This window comes from Natator depressus, chromosome 1 (genome assembly GCF_965152275.1).
Source record: "Natator depressus isolate rNatDep1 chromosome 1, rNatDep2.hap1, whole genome shotgun sequence".
Classification (NCBI taxonomy): Eukaryota; Metazoa; Chordata; order Testudines; family Cheloniidae; genus Natator; species Natator depressus.
Window position 1 is genome coordinate 51,561,387 of NC_134234.1, and position 11,503 is coordinate 51,572,889.

Below are 11,503 nucleotides of genomic sequence, written 5' to 3' on the forward strand. Positions count from 1 at the left end.
TCCATGACATTAACAGAGAATAAGTGTAGCTATTGTGATTGCACCCCAAATAAATAAATAAATGCTTGATGCATTCTGGCATACGTAGTGCTTGGATCCAGCTGTATCTTGGCAATTTTTGGTCTCAAACTTAAAATTGTACAATCTAAATAGAAAATAAGTAGAGCAACTCCTTCTTCACTATAAAAATCTGACTCTTATCAATACTGGCCCAATATCACTAGAAAAACATATATCTAGTACCTGGAGCCTGAGGGAACCTGCCAAATTTTAAACTCAATGCCCCCCACCCCCCTGCATTCTACTGTCAAAATAGAGAGAAAAATGTAGCTTCTCACCACAAGACCTTGTTACAAAGTGATACAGCAGCACCACAAAAACATGTATCTGAAAATGCTACCAGCTAAATAGAAAAGGGCAGCTGCTCCATTTCCACTTCAGAAATCTAGACCCTGCTTCATCTCTGCTCAACAGCACCACCAAGATACATATCCAGCACCTGAAGCCTGCTGAATTCTGGCACAACTCCCAAATCGTACAGTCAAAATAGACAACGCATGTTGCTACTCCTCTTTGACTTGGAACATCCTGGCTCTGACACATCCCAGGGCAAAAGCAATGCAAAAACACATATCTTGAGTCAACATTTTTTGTGGAGGGCACAAACCACTTAGTTTTACTGGAGAAATAGAGACCAAGTATAATTACTGTGAGGTCACTACAGAAATTTTGTCTCTGATTCATCCTGGCACACAAAAGTTGAAATATCCAAATATGGATTTGGATCCAGCAAAGTCTAGCCCATTTTTCTCCTATATCCCCAAAGTTTTACCTTCTAGATAGACAGCAAGTGTAGCCATCCTTTTCCATCAGATAAATCTGTATCCAATGCATTGGAATTTTCAGCGCAATCTGGGGGATTTTTAGATTTACATCTAACATTACAATGTGGTTTAAAGTTAATGGAAGATGTGTCTTAACTCTGTAAGAGTCCTTTGCACATCTCCACCAAGCGCTGATAAGCTAAAACCACATATAATGTGGTCATACACAGACACTAGACTTCTGTTATGTTCCATTGCAAAATCTAAATATTATACTATGACATTTGGATGCATCTAGAAAGAGCATGATGTCAGATCTGGGTTCTTATGGCTATGCAGATATACAATGCATAGGATACTTACTATACTGCTACATTTCACTATTTTTGCTACATGTTTCTATTTAGACAATTCTGTTTAGATTTTTGCAGGAGAGGGGGAGCTGAGGTTAAAAATGAGCAGGATCCAGGTACCAGATATGTGTTTTCCAGTTCTGTTGCGTCAACAGGGCATCAGGGTCTACATTTTACCAGTGATGCAATGCAGAAGAAACTTACATTTGTTTCCAGTTCAGATTGTATCATTTGGATTTGGGGGCCACAGTTGCAAAGATCACCTGTTTCAAAGTAGCAGCCCTGTTAGTCGGTATCCACAAAAAGAAAAGGAGTACTTGTGGCGCCTTAGAGACTAACAATTTTATTTGAACATAAGCTTTCGTGAGCTACAGCTCACTTCATCGGATGCAGCTCACCAAACCTTATGCTCAAATAAATTTGTTAGTCTCTAAGGTGCCACAAGTCCTCCTTTTCTTTTTAAAGGTCACCTGGATTCTGGATTTTCTTGCAGTACTCATGCCCCGGATGCATTGATTTTTTAAAAATTCTGGTGCAAAAGGAGTAGCACTTGTCATCTCTGGTGCCAAATGAGCGGGGGCCTTGTGTGCTGCGGTTTACGGAAGGGAGCCGAAGGTGTGTGTGTGTGGGGGGGTGTCACTGCAGCTATTCCACGCGCTATTAGGAACAGTGTGTGTGTGTGTGTGTGTGTGTGTGTGTGGCGGGGGGGGGGGGGGTGTCATTCTCCAATGGCTCGCACCGCTCCAGCGGGCAGCACCGGGGAGAGCAGCTTCGCTCTGCTTGTGAGTCCCAGCAGGGGCTACTCAGCGGCGGGCGCGCGACTCGCCTTCAGGGCCAGCCCGGGGCGCCCTGCTCGGACCCGGCCCTCCGTGGGGGGGGGGGTCCCGGACACCCGCGAGCCCCGAGGCAGGGAGCGTGGAGCCCGTGGGCCAACCCCCCGCGCCGAGCCGGGTCTCCATGGAGATCCCCCAGGGCCCCGGCACGGCCGCTGCCGTTGCCACGGGAGCCGCCGCCGGTCTGAGCTTCCAACGGGCCGGCCCCAACAGCCGCGGGCGGGTTGAAAGTAATCAGCGCCCGCGGGGGAGGGGCTGCGCCGCCGCCTCCCCCGCCCCCGGGACGCGGGCTACATAGGCGGGGCTGGGGCCAGCGGTGCGGTTCGGCGCCCTGGCCAGTAGCTGCCTAGCGGGCAAGGGGCAGCGGCAGCGGCGGCATCTCCCCGGCTGCGGGGCTGGCGTGTAATGCGGGGGGCTCCCGGGGCACTAGTGCGCGTTGGGCTCCTCGCAGGGCCCCGGCAGCGGCGGGGGCTGGTTCTGCCTGGGCGCCGGCGTCCGCGGGGCTCCGTGGGCGCTTGGCCCGGGCATTGCTGGCGGGGCAGGACCTCCTGGGAGCTCGCGAGCCTGTCACCCTCCCGCTGTGGGGCGCCTTGCTTCAGAGTGCTCTGCCCTGGCAGTAAGCAACAGCGAGGAGAGCCTCAGCCCTGCGCCTCCGAGAGCCCCAAGGGCGCCCTCTGGCCGGGGTTACTGTAGCCGCCCACTTTCAGTAGCCTCTTCCCCTGCATCCCTGCTCTTCCCCCCCGCCCCCCAAAAAAATTTCCCTGTGGAGCTGCAGCGCTTGTAGGGCGTGGTTCCAACAGGGAAGCTGAGGTATTTTTGGCGGGGTGGCATTAATGAAGGCAAATCTGTCTCACACGGAGTGTGACAATCTGCTCATGAGTCACAGATTCTAAGGTTAGACTGGGTCATTGTGATCGTCTCCTCTGACCAGGGTAATGCAGGCCAGAGACCTTCCATGAAATAATTCCTAGAGCCTATCTTTTAGAAAAACATTCACTCTTGATTTAAACATTGTCAGTGATGGAGAATCCCCATGGCCCTTGGTAAATTGTTCCAGTGATTAATGATGAGGCCTAGAGGAAGCATCCTGCATTTAGAATAAGAAGCAGTCATGGGCAAGATCTGCACTCCTTCTAGGAGTGGAAAGGGGAATCTAGACTCTTGGTTCTAGAGAGAAATTTGGGTGAACTTGCCTGGGATGACTAACATGCCATTCTCATCTCTTCTCTTAGCTGTCAGCTGCTGACCTTGAAACAATGCATCACAACGATAAGAGTGGGATCTCCCAAGGTGAAAGTTGGGAGATCCGCCGGGTTGCAGCTGGGCCTTATTCCAACCAAAATCCACCACAGCGGGCTGTGCTTGGGCTGCTGACTGAGAATGGGCAGTGTTTGAGGGCATGTGGCCAGGTAACTTTTTTGGGGGGAGAGAACCCCATTGCTCATTGTGGGGTTACACTTATGAGAAGTGTCTTTCAAATGCCTGAGGTGCCTTTTGTTCATGTGTGGATGATACTACTTAAGTCCGATATAACATGGGTAGTTGCTATGGAAGCTTTTCTGGTCTCCAAACAAATTTTGTCAAGGCCCCTGTTATTCCAGCACTGAGTCTCCTCTTACTATGCATCTTAACCAGAGACCATGAGGAACTATGACCATTTTCTCCTTACCTAACCTGAGTGTTTCTCTAAACCTAGTTCATCTTTTTTTAAACCTTACCTTTGTGAACTGATATGTAAACCGTCAAAGGGCATTGCTGGGAATGTTGGTAAACATGAGTTTAAAAAATGTATGTGCAAAACAGGTATCTAAAAGTCTGACTGATCAGGAGATTTAAGTATGTAAATACCTAACATGACTTCATCTTCTTCCCCCCCCCCCCCCCCCCAAGTGACACAAGCCTGATAAATGACCTGACCCTCAGCTTGCACTGGAGGGACACAATACCAACTCTGGCAATTTTATTGCAAATATCATCATTTTTAGTATCTTCGTTGAAGCCCTAGCTCCTGGAATCCTGTGATTACTTGAGAATCTCAGTACAGCTTTTTTTTAATATATAAAGGATAAATTTCTAGCTCACAGAGTTGCAGAGACAAGCTTGAAAATGTGGCCCAAGTGCACCTTAAAGGCTCAAACTAGAATGCAAATAAAAAGAACCCAGCATTTATTACCTCTTGAGTTTTAAGGCTATTTTATGATTCTTTTTGAATGCTTGGAGCTGGCAGTACTGGGTTTGCAATACGGAATTTGGCTAACACACATGATTTGCTTTTCTCTCTCTATTTCATCCAGAGCACACATGGGATTTAAAAGGGTAGTGCTTCCATCCCTATTCAGTTAGCAGATCTTTTGGGGGAGGTCATGGCTAGCTAGTATTCTACAGTGGGGCCCTACTGACCATTTCTCCCTAACTTGGAGCCCAGCTTTAAGTAAGGTTTCTGGAGGGAGAGGGACTGTTACGTGGCTTCTCTATACCCCCGGCCTATGGAATGTAGGGCTCAGTGGAAATGTATATGCCCCTTAACTGCCAACTACTGCTCAAAGGTTCCGTGGCTCGGTACACGACTCCTACAAGGTGTTGATATGGTGGCAATACATTCAGAGAGCAAGAATTACCTTTCGGATAGCCTTTTTTCTCAGTTTCCCTCCTGTTCCAGAATAAACTTAGGTGCCAGAGCCACTATGCAGACTTTAATCTGGTTAGCATGGCTCTCTCTAGTACTCTACTATGTCATACACTGGAATGGTCCTTGCATGTACAGTAGCTGCTACTCCTGTGCAAAGCTCTTTAGAGGAAAGCAGTCCAGTAGGATTAGAGTAATAACAGATTACCATTTAAAGGTGGTAATCCTTAGAGTACATCTGGTATTGTGCAATAAAAACAGACCTCCCCCCACCACTGTCTTCAGATCTGAGCGTCTAAAGCCAGGCTCCTAAATAAAGGAACCTGGCTACGGAAGTTTGGCATACCTACAAATCCCACTGAAGCCAAATGGGGGTTGGAGGGGCTCAACATCTCTGAAAAGCTCTTATTTCAGTAACTGCAACTGCAGTTCTTATTGACATGGTGGGGTTTGTGATTGCTCAACATTCTGAAAATTGGCCCCCTTTTATTTCAGAGCCTAACTTTGGCCAAAGCTTTTTCAAACCTGGGTGCCTAATGTATTGCTCAAAGATGTACTTAATACAGTGTATGCTCATCGGGGGTTGCAAGCTCTTACCTCAGGTTCATCGAATGAATAGACAAACTACTTGCCCAGTTCAAAACCTTCACTATGACCTGGGCTAAACTCTGACCCACTTGTGAAGTTCATGGGCATACTCACTAGAATTATAAGAAACTTCTAATAGCTTTCATCTACAGGCTTGCTCTTGACTACTGGCAGTCCAGGAAGACTGATATGACCCTTATAAAAGGCTTTTATTAGCTTTTCAATACAAAACCCAGTTTTTTTTTCTGAAAACTCTACTCTTAAAATGACAGGTTTCAGAGTAGCAGCCGTGTTAGTCTGTATCCGCAAAAAGGAGTACTTGTGGCACCTTAGAGACTAACAAATTTATTTGAGCATAAGCTCATGAAAGCTTATGCTCAAATTTTTTAGTCTCTAAGGTGCCACAAGTACTCCTTTTCTTTTTACTCTTAAAATGATCTCTTGAGACATTTGGCATAGCATTAGTATACATATGCAAAAACCGTTTTAACAATCTTAATATCAAATTATAAAAGACTGTTTGTTTGTTTTTAAACTCTTAATGCCCTTCTTGTTTTCTTCAACAAGCTAAGGTAACAAGTGTTGGGCTGCATTTAATGTTGGTAGTTCTCAGCATGAATAAATTGAACTGTAGCTCAGAGCTTATAATTACAGTTGGCATTTCAGCAGAATTGCTCAGGCTGGCCATTTTGCAGATGAATGTTTGACACTCACAATATAAGATTATTCAAGACTGATCCTGTCTTATTAAACTGGAAGATAATTAATTCTCCGTGTGGCACAAATGTCCATTACAGCAAGATGGCATAAGCAGAATTTCCTAAATGCCAGTTGTAATGGCAAGCTTTGTTTCAAATAATGTTCAATTTATTGATGCAAGTGCTTGCAGTCTGCAGTGCTAAGGAAAATGTGTGGCTTTCTTCTAAAAATATGAATTGCGCTTTTTCTGTTTATACCTAAATCTCTTCCTACAGGTTAAATCTGTACTTTATTTCAGGGTACCACCATAGTCAGACACTTCTCTGGCTCTGAAAATGCTTTCCCTCCCTCTGGAAAGAATATATTCCCTAGCTGTATGGTCAATGTAACATCCAAGCAAGGGTTTGCTATATATGTAGATGAACCAGAGCAAAAAGACAGATGCAGCTGCACAGTTGTAGAAGAGGTGGAACCTAGCCAGTGTGAAGTGGATACTAGCACAATGAAACCCAATATTCATCTGTTGTTGGATTTGAGTACAGGTAACTGTCACTGCTCAAAACCTTGCTTGTAACATGAATCTCATACATGAAGTGGCTTACTTTTTTAACAAAAGTAAACTTGTCTACATTATCTGTAGATTACTTGTTCATATAAATGTGATTCAATCTTGTACTGCAAGCAAATTGGCAGGATAAGTTAAGTCTTGTTGGATGCCTTATGTAATAAGAATCCTGATTATGCAGGTTCTCCTATGTTGGTGGATACATCATTCCAGTCACAACATGAAGTTCATATGGATAACAATGTGGATATAATGAATGTGGGAGACTATGCAGAAGACATTCATCAGTACCTTAGAGAAGCTGAAGTGAGTGGCTTTCACAAGCCTATGTCAGCGTTTCCTTGACCCTACATGTACTGGCAACACTTAGATCTTAGATGTAGATTGCCACTCTTAAAACATTGCTGCATGACATAACTTTCAGATTCTCGGGTTATCATTTAGCACCTCTTTACTACCTGCATTCTCTTTAACAAAGCATTCTCCGTCAGCTCCTTGTGTTGCTGGCCAAGGTCAGAGCAGGAGGTAGTGAGAAGATTCTTCTAAGATGCAGGACAGTTTTGGACTCTAGCTCCTCTCTCAGGTGGAATGTGTAACTGAGCTTTGCTGGGGTTAGGAGGCTTGCAACAGCTCTTGAGAACCTATTTATCAAGTTGTGAGTAAGAGAATGTGGCAAAGGGCTGTAGCAATCTGAGGAGGTGGTGGTTACCTGGGGCTCCTAACCCCCACCAGAGTAGTGCTCCTACTATACACTAGCTTTTGCACTGTGGTAGGTCTTCCTCAATTACGGCTATCAAACTTCATGATTTTTGTTGCTGAATTCAGTACAGCTCTCCACTCATTGATGGTGGGAATCAGTAATGGCCTTAATATATTTTTCCATCAATGAAAATAATTACTTACACCATGGATATGGCAAAGGTGGTTGTTCTTATAATGTCCTAATTATTAAACCTCAAATCTTTCTAAACAGATAAGATACAGGCCAAAACCATATTACATGCGAAAGCAGCCAGACATCACATCAGGGATGCGTGCAATCTTGGTGGACTGGCTGGTGGAAGTTGGGCAAGAATACAAACTTCGTACTGAAACACTGTACCTAGCTGTCAACTTTCTGGACAGGTTTCTTTCCTGCATGTCTGTCCTCAGAGGGAAGCTGCAGCTTGTGGGAACAGCAGCAATTCTTCTGGCTGCGTAAGTGTTCTTTATGTTGCCTACTGAAGTCTTGACAGACCCAAACTTGTGGGAAAAGACCTCTTGGACTCATTTAGAAGTTGAAACTAAAATCTATTCTGAAGAGTTGTGCTGGTTCTGACAACACAAACCTTGTAGTGGTAAGAATTTGTCTTCAGACTTACATTCTGTCCTTCTACTTAATTCACCAACTCTTCTTACTGATTTTTGATTTTGAACATGGACTAAACCAAAACTTTTGTCTGGAGCGTATTGTATCACAGAGACTTTTGGCTCTTAAAGCTTAAGCTGCTTAACTTCAATGTGAATTCTGTTTAAAAAATGGTACAAGATGGCATCCTGCATAATATAGCTCTTAAGGAGGCAGTCTAATGTCTGTAAATGCTGCCCTGTTGTATAGTGAATCTAAAAAGGACTTGTAGGTAAAAGCTGAATGTATTAAGCTTGTCAAAAGGTACCATGTGTGTTACAGGATATGCCTAAGTAGGGGCTGAAGTCTATGAATCTTGTTTGGATGAATGTGGACCCACATGCTCATCCTAGCAATGACTCCAACAAGCCTTTCTTTCTGATTGCAACTTCAAACCTTATAGACTTAATGGACTTTTTGCACTGCTTTTTAGGAAATATGAAGAGATCTACCCTCCAGAGGTAGAAGAGTTTGTGTATATAACAGATGATACTTACACAAAGAGACAGTTATTAAGAATGGAACACCTGCTCCTGAAAGTACTGGCTTTTGACTTGACAGTACCAACTATCAACCAGTTTCTCCTTCAGTATTTACAGAGACATGGAGTCTGTGTCAGGACAGAGAACTTTGCAAAGGTACGTGTTACGCTCCTTTAAGGGCTGTGGGAGGGCAGTGATAAACCAGGAACGTGGGGGGTGGAGGAGTGGGAACTTTCAGACTTGGTTTACTCTCAGGAGCATCCTCTTGATTTGGAAAACACCTGCCATAGGGAACATGCTGAGGGTGCCTGCCTGTCAGTCAAACATGACTGACACACACCCTGATAAACCAGTACCCTAACTGGAGATTTTATGGTGCACAGCACATTCAATTTAAACCTACTAGCAAAATCTATCGCACTTCTTGCTTTCCAAAACTACAGCTTTATGCTGTCAGTCTGTACTGATAGAACATGTATAGTGGTAGAGCCCAGAGGCCCCAACAAAGATCAGGTCCCTGCCATGCTAACCACTGACTGCACCAATATAGCACTACAGGACATACATTTTCACTATCAATGTAAAGGAAAAAGGGTAAAAAAGCAAGTCTTATTCCCACTGTCAGATAGTTTGTGTGCCTCAGCTCCCTAACTTGCCTGGGGCCATGTAGGAAGCCTATGATAGAGCCGAAAACAAACCCAGGCCTCCTGAGTCCCAGTCCAGTTCCTTGACCACAAGACTGCCCAGCCTTCACTCAATTAACTGGTATCTCTCTCTCTAAAAGGTGACTTCTGACCCCATTAAAGATTATTGTAGAATTCCTGTTGACTCCAGTAAGGGCAGGATTTCACCCTAACTTTCTCAACAGAGAAAGCAGCTTTCTAAACAGAGTATATAATCCACTGTTCTCCAAAACTGTGGTGCTGGAAAGATAACCAATGCTTGTTTGGAGCACACTGAATTGATCCCACCTTATACACAGAGGTCTATTTGAAAGTAACTTTTGCAAACTTCTTTTGCCTAGTATGTAGCAGAGTTGAGTCTCTTGGAAGCTGATCCATTTCTGAAGTACCTTCCTTCACAAACTGCTGCAGCAGCTTACTGTCTAGCAAATTACACTGTGAACAGGCATTTCTGGGTAAGCTCTTAATTCTCTGAGGTGCTGTGGAACAGGGGGTTTCTTACATCTACAGGTTCAGACTTAAAAGTGGAAAGAATTTCCACTCCAGATAGTATGAACTAGCAGATCTCTTGGGAGGGTTCTAGTTCAACTAAACAGGCTTTTCCACTGGCATACAGTTAATATCTAGCTAGTTTAAGATTTGCTCCTCTTTTCCATCTAGAACTTCTGCACAGGCAGGAACAATACTCTACTTTGGTCACTGGCTGAGACTAACCTGATATGGTACACAGTCCTAATGAGATTAGTCATTAACCATCTTGTCAATGTATTGATCCACCCTATAAAAAACTGATAGACTGGCCTCTATGCAACTGTTTGTGTTGGGGGGGGGGGGCGGATTAGAATCTTAGTGCACATGGTTTTATCCAAATACTAATCTAACTGGTATCTGCCTCTGTGCTGTAGGAATAATTTCATTTGGTGGTAATGGTAGGGGAAACTCTTCAGAACTGGTGAAAGACACCAGCAAGTATTCTGTCTGCATCAGAAGGAGCTTCTTGTCAGCCTTCTCTGCTGTAGTAAAGACCTAAAGTGGACATTGATAGTAGGATGCATCTGGGGTATTGAGAGGGCTCAGATCCTCTATGGTGACTGCTATGGGATCTCACTTCAGCAGCAAAACAGATGCATCTGTTCATCTAAGTAGTCAGCAGAAATGTGACTTGCTTCTTGACAGAGGGCCTCTACCAAAATCTGGAAGACACAGTACCTAAACAAATGCAATAATGTACCATAATTCTTTTCTCTACTGTTCAGCCAGAAACACTTGCTGCATTCACTGGGTATTCGCTAAGCGAGCTAGTGCCTTGTCTGAGTGATCTACATAAAGCATGCCTTGATGCTTCTCATCGACCACAGCAAGCAATTAAAGAGAAGTACAAGCTGTCAAAGTAAGTTCCTAAGACACTAAATGCTTTGTTTGGCTCCAAATGACAGCAGGCATTAAAATTGGCCAAATCTCTTCAACTGATGCAAATCATGCTGTTCTGATCAATGGAGATATGCTATGGGAGGTCCTATGTGCAAGCTATTTAATCAAAAGTTTCTGCATAACTGGTAGTCCTATCTAGTAGCTCTCGCAAGGTAGTGGCTGATACTAACTACAAACATCTTGAAGATTGAGGTGATCTTAAAAGTAAGAACTGCTCTTCTTATAAGAGCAATCTTACAATCTAGGCATAGCCATAACTTTGTTTCAGATTTTCATGATGCTGAAGCACTCAGGTGCTGAAACCCAAATCATTCTTGTACCTCAATAGAGTTTCCTATTCACAAGATGTCAGTTAAATAACTTGTAACTAACTAGCTGCCTGTTTCTATTGCAGGTACATGCACGTATCCTTTATGGAGACACCAGCAGTTCTTCCTCTGCAATAAATGCCAGTGAACGAACACACTGACTAAAATCGAAGCACTTGCCTCCTGATCAACAGAGTTGGTCTTACATTTTTATAGGGCACTGCAGGTCATGTGTCAATAACCATGATGCTTATTGTTTTAGCTGACATTTTTAAATGATTTTTTTACAAGGACTGTAGACTAGTTTTAATGTAAACTAAAAGCACTTTTAATAAATATCTTGCCTTATGAATGTCTCTAGCTTCACTTGTCCAAGCTTCAACTTACTAAGACTTGTGGTGGATTCTCTATCTTTGGCACCTCTTTCTTTAAATCAATATTGGGTGAGTTTCTGTTTGAACTGGAGCATCTTAGGGGGGAAACCTCAGAAGTCCTATGGCCTGTCCTCAGCAGGAGGTCAGACTAGATGATCACAATAGTCCTTATGGCCTTAATACCTCTAAATCTTATCTAGGTCTCAAAATGGGTTGTGAATCAAAAGGAGAAACTATTGATTCTTACCATAAATTGACTGCAAGATCTGCGGGGCAGGTATTGTATTAATCACTCATTTGGGTCTTGTTTCAAACAATAGACAGGAAGGCAACACAGATCACCTACCTAT

At 43.9% G+C, this 11,503-nt stretch overlaps 1 protein-coding gene across 1 annotated transcript; it reads left to right on the forward strand.

Annotated features, from left to right (window-relative positions):
• Window positions 1-1,948: 1,948 nt before the first annotated feature.
• Window positions 1,949-10,963, forward strand: CCNA1 (cyclin A1). Its single transcript, XM_074943579.1, has 9 exons — window positions 1,949-1,959; window positions 3,243-3,419; window positions 6,222-6,465; window positions 6,670-6,794; window positions 7,462-7,685; window positions 8,309-8,513; window positions 9,382-9,495; window positions 10,297-10,430; window positions 10,866-10,963. Exons 2-9 carry the CDS (start codon window positions 3,267-3,269, stop codon window positions 10,915-10,917), a joined length of 1,251 nt encoding a protein of 416 aa, XP_074799680.1. The 5' UTR covers window positions 1,949-1,959; window positions 3,243-3,266; the 3' UTR covers window positions 10,918-10,963.
• Window positions 10,964-11,503: the final 540 nt, after the last annotated feature.

What these genes read in the sequence shown, in the direction of transcription:
- CCNA1 (XM_074943579.1), top strand. Translation starts at nt 3,267, where the DNA reads ATGCATCACAACGATAAGAGTGGGATCTCCCAAGGTGAAAGTTGGGAG. An exon ending in GTTTGAGGGCATGTGGCCAG is followed by an intron (nt 3,420 to 6,221) that starts GTAACTTTTTTG and finishes ACTTTATTTCAG; the next exon opens with GGTACCACCATAGTCAGACA. An exon ending in AGTACCTTAGAGAAGCTGAA is followed by an intron (nt 6,795 to 7,461) that starts GTGAGTGGCTTT and finishes CTTTCTAAACAG; the next exon opens with ATAAGATACAGGCCAAAACC.